This window comes from Eriocheir sinensis, chromosome 12 (assembly GCF_024679095.1).
Source record: "Eriocheir sinensis breed Jianghai 21 chromosome 12, ASM2467909v1, whole genome shotgun sequence".
Taxonomy (NCBI): domain Eukaryota; kingdom Metazoa; phylum Arthropoda; class Malacostraca; order Decapoda; family Varunidae; genus Eriocheir; species Eriocheir sinensis.
In genome coordinates this window covers 11,749,199-11,764,708 of record NC_066520.1, presented here as the reverse complement: position 1 = coordinate 11,764,708, position 15,510 = coordinate 11,749,199, and the positions used below count along the sequence as shown (strand labels likewise).

At 48.7% G+C, this 15,510-nt stretch overlaps 1 protein-coding gene across 4 annotated transcripts in view; it reads left to right on the top strand.

The window, feature by feature from the left end:
- LOC126997406 (optomotor-blind protein-like) overlaps window positions 1-15,510 on the top strand; it is a 403,474-nt gene that overhangs the window by 303,210 nt on the left and 84,754 nt on the right. For all 4 annotated transcript variants that reach the window (XM_050858475.1, XM_050858474.1, XM_050858472.1 and 1 more), the window contains one exon: window positions 13,285-13,302. In XM_050858475.1, coding sequence (XP_050714432.1) covers window positions 13,285-13,302 — 18 coding nt within the window. The remainder of the gene's footprint in view (window positions 1-13,284; window positions 13,303-15,510) is intronic.

Here is a 15,510-nt window from a genome sequence, read left to right as displayed (position 1 = left end):
GATGGGGTGTGAGGTGTATGTGGAAGAGGTGTGCAGGAAAGGTGGAAGAGAGAAGGGCAACAAGAAGTGGAGAAGGAGGGGTGAGGCAGTGAAAGGGGGGGTAAGGGGGTCTTTGCAGGGTGGAGGAATGGGGTGTGAGATGTATGTGGAAGAGCTGTGTGAGAAAGGTGGAAGAGAGGAGGCAAGAAGGAGTGAGGAAGGACGAGGAATAGGAGAAGGAATGGTTGATGAGGAGATGGGAAGGAAAATATGAAGGGAAAAAGGAGAGAATGTAGGAACAGGAGCGAGAAGGATAATAATAAAGCAGAAAGAGTTGTTTGTTTGTTTGTTTGCTTCGTTGTATTGATTTATTTGCTTTTGTTTCTTTCTCGCGTGTTTTATTATTCACTTTGTTTACCTTGATTTGAGTTTTCTGACATTCTTCTGATATTTCTTTGCTTTATTTTTCTCTATTGCATTGTCTAACACCACACCCTTCATGTTCTCGTTATCGTTCTTCTACTTCGTCTTGTTCTTCTTTTTGCTCTCCTGTTTTCCGTTTTTCTTCCAGTGTTTCGTGTTCTTCCACATGTCTTCCTTAGTTGACTTACTGAGAACAAACACTGACGCAACACTAAATTCTTCCAAATATGTTGAGGCCGGTCTGGCGTAGGCTCCCGCGGTTCCTTTCCTCCCCTCTGTTCTGCCACACTGTCCCAACACCTATCTCTTCCTCTCATATGTAAGCTATAGGTAACACATGAGAGGAAAATATAGGTGTTGGGACTGTATGGTAGAGCAGAGGGGAGAAATTGACCCGCGGGAGCCAACGCCAAAATAGACTCGACAATTTGGTTTCACTATAGTCAGGCCGTTTTGTGTTACTGGCTACCATTTTTATATTTTTTAGCAGATGAGGTGTGAATAGTGTTTCCGTTTTCCATACCCTTTCTCTCCCCTCTTCCTCCTCTCTCCTCCATTACATCCCCTTTCTTTCCTCCTCTTTCCCATTCTCCTCCCACCCGCCAGTCTCTCTCACTCACTTACGGATCTCCCCCCTCACCCCCCACCGTCTCTCCCTCTCCCTCCCTCCCTCCCTCACTTCCCCTTTCGGCCTTCTTCTCTCACCCCTCTTCTTTCCTTCATTTTACCTCCTTTGATGTTTCTCCTTCTCTCTTCTTCCTCTCCCCCCTCTCTCCCTCCTCCTTCTCTCCTTCTCGCCCTCTTCTACTTTTTTCTTTGTGCATTTCCTCCTCCTCCTCCTCCTCCTCCTCCTCCTCCTCCTCCTCCTCCTCCTCCCCATACCTTCACTTCCCTCAGATGCGTTTAATTAGGAGAAAAGTTTTGTTCTTATTTCACTCTCAAGATGCTGGTGTTGTGTTGTGTTCCATGTGTGTGTGTGTGAGTGTGTGTGTGTGTGTGTGTGTGTGTGTGTGTGTGTGTGTGTGTGTGTGTGTGTGTGTGTGTGTGTGTTTATAAGGTGTGAAAAATAGGAGGAATGTTTTGTGTGTTTCTTTTGTCTTGAAGTGAAAAGAATTTAGTTTCGTAAAATATAAAAAACTCACGGGTAGAATTTTGGGATTATGACGCTATTTATTATCCTCCTCCTCCTCCTCCTCCTCCTCCTCCTCCTCATCATCATCATCATCATCATCATTGCAAGGGCGTGAAGTCATTGATGAAGCAGAACAACCAACAAATAAACTGGACCTTACATGACCTACCCTTAGACCCTTTTTATACCTCCTTCCTCCCACTTCCATTATCTCCTCTTTCCTCCTCCTCCTCCTCTGCCTCCTCCTCCCTTTCCTCCTCTTACATCACCTCCTTCCATTCCAATCCACTCCCTCACCTCCTACCCCTCGGCACTCCCCTTCCGCACCAGCCTCTCCCCACCCTCACCCCTACCTATCCTCCCCCCCTTGGCGTTACTCCCATTCTTACCTTGACGTGGGGGGGTGGGGTAGAGGGGGGGGGCTGAGGTAGCGGCGGCGGCGGCGGTGGCGGGGACGGCGAGAGGGTTGAGCATAGTTAGGCAGCTTCCCAGAATACATCACGCAAGTACACTGACGTTATTCTTATACTCTTACACGTGTGACAGCCGAGGTTAAAGCCGACGTGCCAGCGACAATGGTGTGGGAGGAGAAGGAGGAGGAGGAGGAGGAGGAGGAGGAGGAGGAGGAGCAAGAGGAGGAAGAGGAGGAGGGGGGGGGTCAGTGAGTGGGTTAGATGAGGGCGTTTAATGAGAGAACCAAGAAGCTGCATCCGTTCAGGCTTATGGGATGAGAAATATTGGGTGAGAGAGAGAGAGAGAGAGAGAGAGAGATGGAGTACCCTTGAAAGCTGGAATGAGGGAGAGGATAGAGAGGGAGAGAGAGTACACAGGCGTCGAGGCGTGATACAGACTGGAAGGAAGAAGTGGACACATTGGAGAGGTGAGAGAGAGAGAGAGCCACAATGCCCTCCGGAGATTCTACTCACTCACTCTTCCTGGCTCATTGTATCCTCTTAACCCAGTCGGAGGCGTGAATACCGCACACACGTACATACACACACACACACACACACACACACACACACACACACACACACACACACGGCATTCCAGTCCCTCGCAGCATTCTCATTCTCGGGAAAGAAAGTTGAGCTCAGACAAGACAGACAGACAGACACCTCAAGGTCGCCGCTGCTGCCAGGTGCATTACTGTTGCAGATGTTACGTAAAACTTCCTTATTAGGGCAGTGAAGGTGATAAAACTCTTACCTGCGTCAAAAGGAAAAAAGGGAAAGAAAAGTTACGGTCATTACAGTAAAAAACGAAGAATAGTCCATCGTGAAAAAATACTTGAATAAAATAAATAAAAAGTACACCGCCTACTCAAGAGGGGAATTATTACTACATAAGGTTTCCCACTTTCCTGGAATTCACCGTCGGAGGCCTCCATTGTCCGCCGGCGACGAGTGAGTTTATTTTCGGACACCGAGTTTCATCACCGGTGCCTCGAGTGAACGCCTGGGCCGCGCTGTGGACGGGGCGGGGTGGGGGGCGGAGGAGGAGGAGGAGGAAAAAGAGGAAGACGGCAGGGTGTTGTGTGATCCGAGGAATAATTTTTATGAGAAAGGAAGATATTTAAGCAACTATTGGGAGAGACAAACTAATGAGGAGGTTTTTTTTTATACGTACGAGAGAGAGAGAGAGAGAGAGAGAGAGAGAGAGAAAGTCAAGAGAGGTAATGAGTGTGTGCCTCGGGGTGGGGATGGGAGGGGTCAGAGAGAGAGAGAGAGAGAGCGTGGGAGGAGGGTCGTAGGCTGGCGGCTCACGCGACTAAGAAGCGAGCGATGCGTCACAGGCAGTTCATGTATTATTCTGACCCACGTTTAGAGAACACGCCGCAGCGAGACTCACGTGGGTACGTATTGGTACACTCACCTTCTGACTCCTTTGTTTGGAGCTGAATGATTCGGGGACTTAATACTGTATCCTTTGACCCTAAAAATAATGGTGCGTGATACATCTAAAAGGGGTAACGGACACAGTGGAGTCTATGCAGTAAGTAGCGGGGTTTTTTTTTCATTATTGTTTTCTTTTTTTTTAACGCCCTTGCACTGTCTCCTCTGCTGTAAAAAAAAAAATGCGCCGTATTCTCAAACATTTCAGGTCTTACACACATTTAACAAGGCTTTCATAGGGGGTTATTGGCATTTCTACTGGTAGTTTTATGACTCTGGTGTTAATTTGACCCTTCTTCTGCTCCATGAACGTGAAGATACACTCATAAGAAACCAATTAATCTCCTTTTTGCCCCCTTGGAAATGGCTGATGTGAGTGCCGAATGCCTCTGAGAACACGGGCTTTTGTAATACTGTTGATGCATACGCTCTCTACTCCTCCTTCAGGTAACATTTAGGTATCATTCAGGTTCACACAGGGACGGTTATACCTAGTTTTTACATCCTATTCTCAATTCAAACGACTAAACCCGAGTATATATAGGAGCAGTAAGTAGTGGGCTTTTTTTATTATTGTTTTATTTTTTTTACGCCCTTGCACTGTCTTCTGTGCTGTAAAAAAAAATTGCTCTATGGACACGCGTGGCTATGTCATAAACCACCAACTTTACCTTTGCATATCTCTCTTTCAACATTCAGGTGCACAAAGGTACGATCATAGCTAGCTTTTACATCCCATTCTTAATTCACTCAGCTAAACATGGATATATGCACTAAGGACACGCACATCTATAGCATATACACCCAGCTTTACCTTCACTTAAGTGCCTCTATATATATTTCTTTGAGTCCCATTATCGATCACGTTTGTCCCTTCATTATGCGTTCTGTTGGCTGGGAGCGCGGCAGAGCAGGGCAGGGCAGGGGAGGAGCGGGGTGGGTCACTGTGACACGAGCCCCGATCTTTGACGGGGGGCACACACACCATCCTTGCCGTACGTGCCTGGCTTTATAAGCGCGTAATTACAGACTCTTAGCATGAACGGCTTGATAAATATGTATCGATGTGAGTTATCAAGAGCAGCGACATACACACGCCTCTTCCCCTGTGTCAAGGCGGGTATAGTAATTTGCACAGTTAATGGGAAGCTCGCGTCCTTCCAAGCGCATGTCAAGTGTGCTTCTTATTGCCACAAACACCTGGATAAACACACAGGTAACAATAAAGAATGACAGGTTGGGAGAGAAAAAAGCATACACATTAACCTCACTAGTGTATGCAAATGCTAGAGGGCGATTACCTACCTACACACACACACACACACACACACACACACGGAGCCCTTGCTATCTGCGGTAATCATCCCTAACACATTAATTTTGCACCGCCTTATAAGTTCTCCCGGTAACGCGCGCCACGGGGGGGTACCTAACCAGCCGCCTCGCCAGCCCCGCACTCCCACCCTTGCCCCGCCCCGCCACAAGGTCCAAAACGCCGCCCCTTCCACCCTTCACCTGGCGCCCCGTAGCTCTTTCGCGGGTCAGGGGAGGCCGAAGGTATGGTCTGGGTACCTGCCCTGTATAAATTACTGTATTTGTTTTACCTGTTGGACGGGTGTTAATTCCGATGAAAAATGATCCGCCCGCTCCGAAAACTTTGAATCTGAAATGAGGACTCGAAGGGAAGAGTCGAAGGGAAGGGAGGGAAGAGGGAGGGTGAGGAGGATGAAGGGAGAGACAAGGGCAGGGAACAAAGGGCGCTGTTGCCGGAGAGAGAGAGAGAGAGAGAGAGAGAAGCGTGAGGAGGCACGAGGAGAAGGAAATGTCCGAGATAATGAAAAACATTTAATATACATAAATATAACCAGGTGAACTCTCTCTCTCTCTCTCTCTCTCTCTCTCTCTCTCTCTCTCTCTCTCTCTCTCTCTCTCTCTCTCTCTCTCTCTCTCTCTCTCTAATAATAGTAACTGTAATTATAAAAAGAAAAAGAAAGAGAAGAAGAAAAATGATAAACAACTCCTTTAGAAATCCCCCAAAATGAATCAGATCAGAAAAGAAGATAGTCAAGGAAGGAAGAAATGCCTCCTCCTCCTCCTCCTCCTCCTCCTCCTCCTCCTCCTCCTCCTCCTCTTCCTCTTCACTCCTACTTCATCAGCATCCTCCGATTCTCACGCATCTTATCACTATGTCTTTTCATTTCTATTTCAGTTCCTCGTCACTTTTCTCCTTTTTTCCATCTTCTATATCAGCACCTCCTCCTTCTTCTGGTTTCTCCTCCTCCTCTTCCTCCTCCTCCTCCACCTCGTTTTTGCTCTCCTCCTCGTTGTCGTCGTCTACTTCCTCCTCCTCCTCCTCCTCCTCCTCCTTCTCTTCCTCATTTGGTCTTCATGCATATTATATTCTCATACTTTTTTCATGTTTTTTTATTATCTTTTTTCACCTTTTCCCACGTTGCTTCTTACCTCCCTTTTTTATGTTTCCTTCCCTTTCTCTCCCCTCCTCCTCCTCTTCCTCATCTCTCTACCTCATTCTTATTCTACATACTCAGCTTCCTTCTCATACTTATTCGTTACTATCCCTCTCCTCCCTAACTCCCTCCCTCTTCCCTCTCTCTCTCCCTCCCTCGCTCTCTCTCTTTCTCTCTCTCACTCTCTTCCAGCAGGCTCCTTTGCTTCCCAAGAGACACTGTAAAGCTTCTCCTTCCTCGCACGATTTACGGAAGGCCTTGTGTGTGTGTGTGTGTGTGTGTGTGTGTGTGTGTGTGTGTGTGTGTGTGTGTGTGTGTGTGTGTGTGTGTGTGTGTGTTCTCTCTGTTTTTACGCCACAATTAAGTAGCCCATTTTTCCTTCCCTCCTTCCCTCCCTTCTCCCTTTCTCTCCCTCCCTTCTTCCCTTACATCCCTCTGACACCCCAAACGCTTTCCACGATTCCAATCCTCTTAGCCCCATTCCTTCCCCTCCCCCCCCTTGCTTCCCTCCTCTCCCCTCCACCCCCCCTCCCTCTCTTTTCTCTCCCTCCTCCTCACTCCCCTTCTCACTCTTGTTTCCCTTGTCTACTTACACCTTTCCCTTTTCAAATTGGAGAAAAGATTGCCCTACTCTCTCTCTCTCTCTCTCTCTCTCTCTCTCTCTCTCTCTCTCTCTCTCTCTCTCTCTCTCTCTCTCTCTCTCTCTCTCTCTCTCTCTCTCTCTCTCTCTCTCTCATTTTTCTTTTTTTGTCATTAAGAGTAAGGAGCGTAAGGATAGCTATTTATTTAGTTCTTATCATATCATTATTTACATATGGAAAAATTACGCTAGTTTTCATTTTTCATTTTCGTTGATCATTTTTCTTTTTCTTTTTGGTCAGCTTCACTCAGTTCTCCTTTGCTTTCTTTGTATTTGCCAGGGTCATTTCTATTACGCTCTGTACTTCCTTCTTTCTCCTAACATTCAAGACTTTTTTTTTTCTCTTCTTTCATCATCTTCCTCTTTCACTTCGCTCTAAACTTTCCTCACCTCATAAGTCCTTGGTCCTCTTATATCTGTGCTCCTCCACACGCCTCTTACCTCCCTATCTGCCCCCCTCCTGTCCACCCCCTCACCCCCCCTGCTTCCTCTCACCTGCCCGCTGATGAGAACACTTCACACCTCACGTAATGTTGGGATCCTGCGAGAGAGGCGAGAGGTGAGAGGTTTTTCGACCCTCTCACTTGTAACCCTCCCTGCCTCTCTCACTCTCTTCTTCCTTCCTTCTTTCTTTCTTTCTCTCACTCCCAGCGTCTCCCTATCTACTTTATGTCCCTTTATGTTCCTTTCTCCCTCCGTGTTTCCTTCCTCTTTTCCTTCCATCACTTCTCTCTCATTTAGTCTTTTTTTTTGGTGTTTCTGTTTCCTTTTTCCTCATGTTTCCTTTCCTCTCTTTCTCTATCTCTGTTTCTTTCATCTTTTCCTTCCATCCCTTCTTTCTCATTCAGTCTCCTTTTCTTGGTGTCCTTATTTCCTTGTTTCTTCCTTCATACTTTCCGTCCTCCCCTTTTCCCGCTTCTAGCCAGCCTCTTTCACTCTCTCTTCCTCTCCTTATCTGTGTGTTTCTCATATCCATTCTCTATTTTTCCATGTTTTGTCTCTCTTCTTAGTGTTCTTTTTCAGAGTTTCTTTCTTCATATTTTCTTCCTCCTTCTTTTCCCTCTTCTAAGCAACCTCTCTCCCTCCTTACCTGTATCTTCCTCTATTCCGTTCTCTACCTCTGTGTTTACCTGTGGTCTCGGTGTTTATTAGCCACACTCATTTTGGCTATCGGGGTTTTAATAAAATTTCTTCTTTATTGTCTATACCTGTACACGGCGCCCTATCTATCTGCCCATCGAGTAATTGAGCTCCTCTTTATCTGCCTACTTACCTGTCCATATTTTGTACATGTTTATATTTATCACTTTTGGCCTTTTTTCCCTCCTCTCCTCTCCCTCCCTCATCTCCTTTTCTCCTCGCCGCTCCATCAAGAGAGGTGATGAAGACGTTACCTGTGTGTGCTCTTCTTCACCGTATACTTTGTCCTCTTTTCTCTATACCGCTCATCTCCCTCCCTCCCTCCACCGTCCATGAGGGTAATGGTGGAGGCGCCTTCCTACTCAGCGGCGGCGTGTATCACTTACAAAGAGCGTCTTGTCAAAAAGGGATCAGGGAGGATTTGTGTCCAGATGCCCCCCTGGCGGCCATTAGCATACTGGAACCGCCGCCGCCGCCACCACCACCACCACCCTACATTACCCCTCCCTCCTCTCCCCCTCTTCCCATTCTCTTTCTCTCCCTTTCTTTCCCTTTCTCTTCCTTCTTTTAGTTTCTTCTTCTTCTTCTTCTTCTTCTTCTTCTTCTTCCTCTTCTTCTTCTTCTTCGACTCTCCAATTATCATTACCCACATATATTTTTTTTCTTCCTGAGTGTCGTTGTTCCAGTTATACAGCACACACACACACACACACACACACACACACACACACACACACACACACACACACACACACACACACGGGTAGCAGTTGTGATTTGCATCGTAATCTTGCCAAGGTTAAGCCGAACAATTATTGGGGTGGGCAAAAACACGGGTGCGTATCCTGTCGTGTGCGTGCGTGCGTGTGTGTGTGTGTGTGTGTGTGTGTGTGTGTGTGTGTGTGTGTGTGTGTGTCCATTAGATCTACAAACACGCACACGATCATCACTCCTGTTTGCTCCTTCGTACTCTGGGAGCTTTTCGGCCACTCAAGCAAATACCCACCTTCTCCTTCCTCCCCCTTCCCCCCTCCCCCTCCTTTTCCCTTCCTCCCCCTTCCCCCCTTCCCCTTCCCCTTCCTCCCCCATTTCTCACTCCCCTTATCACCCTCCTCCTCCTCTGTACCAGTTTCTCCATTTCATAATCTCTTTTTTTTCTTCTTTTTCATCTTCATCTCTCGCTTCCCTTCTGTTTTCTTTTCTCTCCTCTTCCCTCTTTTCCCTCTCCTCCCATTCTTCTTTGCCCTCCTCTCTCCCTCTGCTTCTTCCTCTCTTCCTACTTTCACTCTCTCTCTCTCTCTCTCTCTCTCTCTCTCTCTCTCTCTCTCTCTCTCTCTCTCTCTCTCTCTCTCTCTCTCTCTCTCTCTCTCTCTCTCTCTCTCTCTCTCTCTCTCTCTCTCTCTCTCTCTCTCTCTCTCTCTCTCTCTCTCTCTCTCTCTCTCTTTCTTAATTACCCATTGTTTGCCTTTTCTTACGTAATTATTTCCCTTCCCTTCCCTTCCATTCCCTTCCCTTCCCTTCCCTTTCTTTCTCTTTCCTTCCCTTCCCTGCCCTTCCCTTCCCTTCCCTTCCCTTTCTTTCTCTTTCCTTCCCTTCCCTGCCCTTCCATTCCCTTCCCTTCCCTTCCCTTTCTTTCTCTTTCCTTCCCTTCCCTGCCCATCCCTTCCCTTTCTTTCTCTTTCCTTTTCGTGTTTTTCCTTCTCTAATCTTCCCTTCTCTTCCCTTTCTTACTCTTCCCTTCCTTTCCCTTTCCATTCCATCATTTCCTCTTCTTCACACTATATGTCCATCCTCTTCCCAAAACCTATCTTCTATCTCCTCCTCCTCCTCCTCCTCTCCCTTCATCTCTTCCACCCTAATTCTTCCTGTCCACACCTACCCTCCCACCCACACTACTACCCCCCCCTCTCCTCCCTACTCCCCTCCTTTCCTCCACTCTCCCTCCTTCCTTCATAAGACCGGAGGAACAATGACGGGACGCGGAAGGACTGGAGGAGGAGGAGGAGGAGGAGGAGGAGGAGGGGTGAGGGACAGATGGGAGGAGGATCCAATATAGGCTTAGAATCCTCTATTGTGGAGGCCTATGCTGCAGATCTTGTGATGAACGCGTTAACTGATTCCACTTTTCTGGCTTCCTCTTCTTCCTCATCTTCCTTCGATTGATTATTCTTTCTCTTTTTCCTTTTTTTTTTACTTTATTATCGTATTTTTTTGTGTTTTATTATTCGGTTTCTTTCTTTTTTATCTAGTGAAAATTTTGTATACTATTTTTTGCTCCACTTTTTTGCCTTCCTCTTCTTTCTCCTTTATTTGTTTAGTTATTTTTCTCTTCTCCCTTTTTTTTTTTGGCTTTCACTATGATGTATTTTTTTTGTATTTCATTCCTCAACTTTGAAATGTTTGTATGTTTTTTTCTTTATTTTGTTTTACTTCGCTTTTTTTTGTGGTGCCTTTACTTCTGTTCTTTGTCTCATTCTCTCTCATTTTCCTCCTGACTTTCTCCGTGATGTTTTTTTTTTTTCATTCCTCGGTTTCTTTCTTTCCATCCAGTGAGATTTTTGTATATTGTTTTTAGTTTGTTTTGCGTCGATGATACATGTTTTTTTTGTGGTGTCTTTTTTCTGCTCTTTCTCTCCTTTTTCTTTCTCTAGGATGTGTTTTTTTTTTTTTTTTCATTCCTCGGTGTTTTTCTTTCCATCCAGTGAGATTTTTTCTTTTTTGTTTGTTTGTTTGTTTTGCGTCGATGGTACATGTTTTTTGTGGTGCCTTTTTCTGCTCTTTCTCTCCTTTTCCGTCATTTTCTTCCTCCCATTCCTCCGGCCCCTCCTCATTCCCGCCATTCCTCCTCTCATCACCCGGATTCCAACCCTCTGCATCCATCACATTCCTATCTTGAGAAACTTTCCCTTCGGTGGACCTCTCATCCCTTCCCTTTCCTCGCCTCCTCCTCCTCCTCCTCTTTCTCCTCCTCCTCCTTGAGCGTTCTTCTGCCTGTTTATCTGTCTGTTTTCCTTACCTGTATCTCCAGACTCCTTCCCTCCTCTCTTCTTATCTTCTGTAACTTTCCTTTCTCCCTCTCTTTCTCCTCTAACTCCCTTCCCTTTTGTTTCTCTGTTTACTTCCTTCCCTTTCCTCGCCTCCTCCTCCTCCTCCTTGCCTGCCTGTTTGTCTGTCTGTCTTCCTTACCTGTATCTCCAGACTCATTCTCTCCTCCCTTCTTGTCTTCTGTGACTTTCCTTTCTTCTCTCTCTTTCTCCTCTAACTCCCTCCCTTTTGTTTCTCTGTTTACTTCCTTCCCTTTCTCCTCCCATCTCGATCTACATATCTCCCTCCCTCCCTATCTCCCTTTCTCTTTTCCTCCCTCCCTATGTCCTCCACTTTCCTTTTTTTCCTCCCCCTCTCTCTGTTTACTCCCTTCTCTTCCTCCGTCCCTCCCTATCTACTGAAACTCCCTCCCTCTCTATCTCCCTTTCTCTTTTCCTCCCTCCCTATATCCTCTACCTTCCTTCCTTCTTTCCTCCCTTTCTATTTACTCCCTCCCCCCCTTTACTTCCCTCCCTTTCTCATCCAACTTCCTCTTTCCCTATATCATCTACCTTCCTTCCTCCCTCCCTCCTCTCCATCTCTCCCCCTCTATCCCTATATCCTCTCCCCCTTCTCCCTCCCTCCTCCCCAAAGCGGCCACAACAAACAGACCACAGGAAATCAAGTGTTGCTGAGGGCTGGTGTTGTCCGTCCCGTTGTTTCCCTCTTAAACAAGGCTCGTGTAATCCCCCTGTTTAGTACATGATCCTCCGTCCATCTCTCTCCCTCCCTCTCCTCCCTCTCTTCCTCTCTTTCCGCCCCTGCTCAGCCAGCCTCCCCGCGCTCAAGCCTTCCTCAGTAGTCCTGTTTGTTTGTTTGTCTTTGTATGTCTTTGTTGGCAGGGGCACCGTGGATGGATTATATGTACAGTGAGCCTTCGTCAGGGTATGGATGGGTATGGGAGGGTATGGGTGGGTATGGGAGGATAAGGGAAGAGGAAACCTAACCTAACCTAACCTAACCTAACCTAACCTGTGTAACCCAGGGTCTTCATACAGGTCAAGGCGCATCGGTAACCAGGTTATTACATATATCGATTCCGTGCATTGCCGCCTCGGGTTAGCAATGGTGGTGGTGGTGATGATGGTAGTGATGGTGGTGGTTGTGGCGGTTATGATGAGAGTGATCGGACACCTCGCCATACTTACCTGGGCGTGATGTGCGATGCGGGTGAAGGAGGAGGAGGAGGAGGAGGAGAAAAGGTTCGGGGATTAAGAAGAAAGGAAGAGAGTGAAGGAGTCCAGTCTATCGGCTTGCACTTGACTGAATGGGGGGGGTTGCTAGGGAAAGTCTCTCTCTCTCTCTCTCTCTCTCTCTCTCTCTCTCTCTCTCTCTCTCTCTCTCTCTCTCTCTCTCTCTCTCTCTCTCTCTCTCTCTCTCTCTCTCTCGCTCTCTCTCTCTCTCTCTCTCTCTCTCTCTCTCTCTCTCTCTCTCTCTCTCTCTCTCTCTCTCTCTCTCTCTCTCTCTCTCTCTCTCATACTCACACATCTATCTATTCATCTGTCTATCTGTCAGCGGGGCCGGGGCGGGGCGGGGCGGGGCGGGGCGCCACCCAGCACCTCACACCGCACCTTTGTCCGCGGTGTGAGGCCACAAAAACGCCGTGCCCGGTAACCATCTTAATCATGGGAGACTAATTTAAATCCGTGACAAGAGCGCCCCGGGGAGAGGTAGTTAGGCCTCTCTAATTAAAACTCCAATAGGCCTTACATGTGCCACTCAGTAGAGGAGGCATGAACGAGACTCTCCATTGTCCCGGTGGCCTATTGGAGCGATTAACCATTGGAGAATCCGAACCCTTGGACCGTCAGTCATTGAGTCACTCGCGGGAGGCATCAGTCACCGCCTCCCGCTACCCCGTGTGGAACTCAAGACTCTCATCCCCTTCACGACCCACCGAGGGGCAGTGTTGGGTAGTTTGGCGTGGGCGTGGGCGTGGGTGTTCTGAGGATGGATGGGGAGGGAAGGGCGGGCCACAATCCGGGGCCTCACAGCGCGAGTCACAGGCGAGGTAGGCCTATAGGGGAGGTCTGTGAAGAGGGCCCTCTATAGGCTTCCACTCGAGTCTTCGTCAAAGGCTTTTGTTTATGTTCATCCCGCGTGTGTGACCAACCCTCCAGTCAGTGTGTGTGTGCGTGCGGACGAGTGTGTGTGTGTGTGTGTGTGTGTGTGTGTGTGTGTGTGTGTGTGTGTGTGTGTGTGTATGTGTCTGTGTCTGACCGGTCGAAGTAACCAGCTACCCTCGCGCGACCCAGCAGAAACTGACCATATAAAATATTTCTTGTGTTTCCAGAATCCCCCCTCCCCCCTTGTGTTGCGAGTCATTCCCTTAGTGTCAGCCATCAGCGGCCGGCACTGTAAGGGAAGAAGTTATACTACCCCCCCCCCCCCATCATCCCCCCCGGTCCCCATGACGCATCAGCTGGCCCTGTCTTGGGATCCCTGCCCACGTCAGCCCCGCGACATTACGCTGCCCGACTTGACTTCTTGTGATTGATACATATTTTTTGTTTCTTCCTACAGGGCGGAGCGGAGGCTAAAGTAAGTCCCCTCTCACATTTGTCTTGGCTAAGGGCACCTCCTAAGAGTCATCCAGGGACACGGCCTTTGAGTGGAGTTTCCCCTGAAAGGTTGATGGCCTGAAGGATGACGACTGGGAGTACCTGAGCCGCTCTGTTGTTCTGTGACACTAGTGGAAGGCTGGTGTGACCCGCTGTGTGTGTGTGTGTGTGTGTGTGTGTGTGTGTGTGTGTGTGTGTGTGTGCCACAAAATTCCAGTGTCTGCAGGTAAGTGCGTGCGTGGGGTCATTGCCGGGCTCTTCCTCACCTGAGCACCGCGAGACACGTGTTTGTCGTTGTCCTGCGACTGACGGGACTTGTAACGTGTTCTGTACCATGCCATGCATATATATATACTCTCTCTCTCTCTCTCTCTCTCTCTCTCTCTCTCTCTCTCTCTCTCTCTCTCTCTCTCTCTCTCTCTCTCTCTCTCTCTCTCTCTCTCTCTCTCTCTCTCTCTCTCTCTCTCTCTTTCTTCCCCCCCCCCCTCCACCCCTGGGCCCACGCCTCACCCTCGCAGCGGGGCTCCCAGGGGCCTCTACAGGGGACATGAGTTAACACGGAAGTTTTATGGACTTTAACAAGAGTAAGTGACGTAATTTTTTTCTGGCGGAGGAAATTCTCCCCGTTTGTCATTGTCTTTACCTCCGCCTCCATGTATGGCGTGAAGGGCTGCCCATCGGCCCTTCCCGCCCATACCTTCCCTCCCGGCGTCTTCCTTCCCGACCTCCTATTCCCCCCTCCATATTCGAACCCTTCCCTTCTTGGCCGGGGAATGTCTTAGAGGCCCCCAGGATGCCCCCCGTCCTCCTCAAGCGTCCAAGAGGTCCCGCGGGTGAGGCTGAGGAGGGCGGGACAGTCATTTCCAGCGGGGCAGCACGAGACGAACTGTTTGTTGTGGTGCTCACGGGTTCCTCCTCCTTCTCCTCCTCCTCCTCCTCCTCCTCCTCCTCTTCCTCCTCCTCCTCCTCCTCCCCCCCTTCTCTCCCTGACCCCTCCTTGCCCTCTTCCACGACCGGTTCTTCTTTCCCCTCCCCTGGATGCTTTGTCCCTCTCCCCTCACCCTCACTCGCCGCTCACGCCCTTGTCATCCCTTCTGTTTTCTGTGTCCCTCCCAATTGCGCCCTTCAGGTATTCCCTACATTCTGGCTACTCCGTCTCTTTTCTTCCTCCTCCTACCACTGCTCTTACTAATTTTATTAACACCAACTCTAGTCACACACCTTCAGGCACCCCCTTCTTCCCCTCCCCGTGTTCCAGACGCAGTCAAAACACCAGGACGCCCCCCCACCCCCCCCCACCCCGCTCTCCCCGCCGCCACATATTTATCTTCCCGCCTTTCATTGCACTTCTCATCACGTGTCGCCTGTGTCACATTGTTTCAGCGTTTGTTCCGAATACACAGTTTACCTTGACGTCTGAACACACACACACACACACACACACACACACACACACACACACACACACAGTAGTCAGCACAGGCCACCTTTAAAGGCTGACAGGTGTGTTGTTGTTGGTGATGGCAGCAGGTGAATCAGAGCAGTTGTATAGCTTGTGTGTCGAGCAGGTGCGAAATTCTCGTTATCAGAGGCAACACCTGATGGCTGCTGCTACTGTGTGTGTGTGTGTGTGTGTGTGTGTGTGTGTGTGTGTGTGTGTTTATGTTTATTGTGTGCATGAGTGTGTGATTATAGTGGTAAAAAACTCCATTCGATTGTGTTTTCTCAGGGAACTTTTTATCGGGTTCACGCGCCCCCCGATCATCACCTCTGTCCATCACTCTCTCGGCCTCGACTCATTTACTCCGCTGACTCGGATGACGCGGAGATGTCCCCGCCGCCGCGCCACGACCTTCACCGCCACACACTTGCTTGAGTATTCCCGGGGCGAAGGTGTTGGCGACTGGCCGCTGGAATGTGATCACCTCCTCTAGCGCCCGGCGAGGCCATCATCATTGTGCTCACGTGGGCTCCGCTGTGTTAGTTACCATCCGATTGTATACGATAACACCTGATTGGGTACGAAGAGCTGCATGGAAAGAGAGGACGTGCATGGGCGGCTAAGAGTGACAAATATTAAAGTTGAGCTACAGGAAAAAGAAAAGAAAAGTGAAAGAAGGCGAGGAAGGCGTGCAGAAAAGCGATGGCGGGCTACCTGGCCTCTCATTAGAGTCCTCAGGTGTTTCAT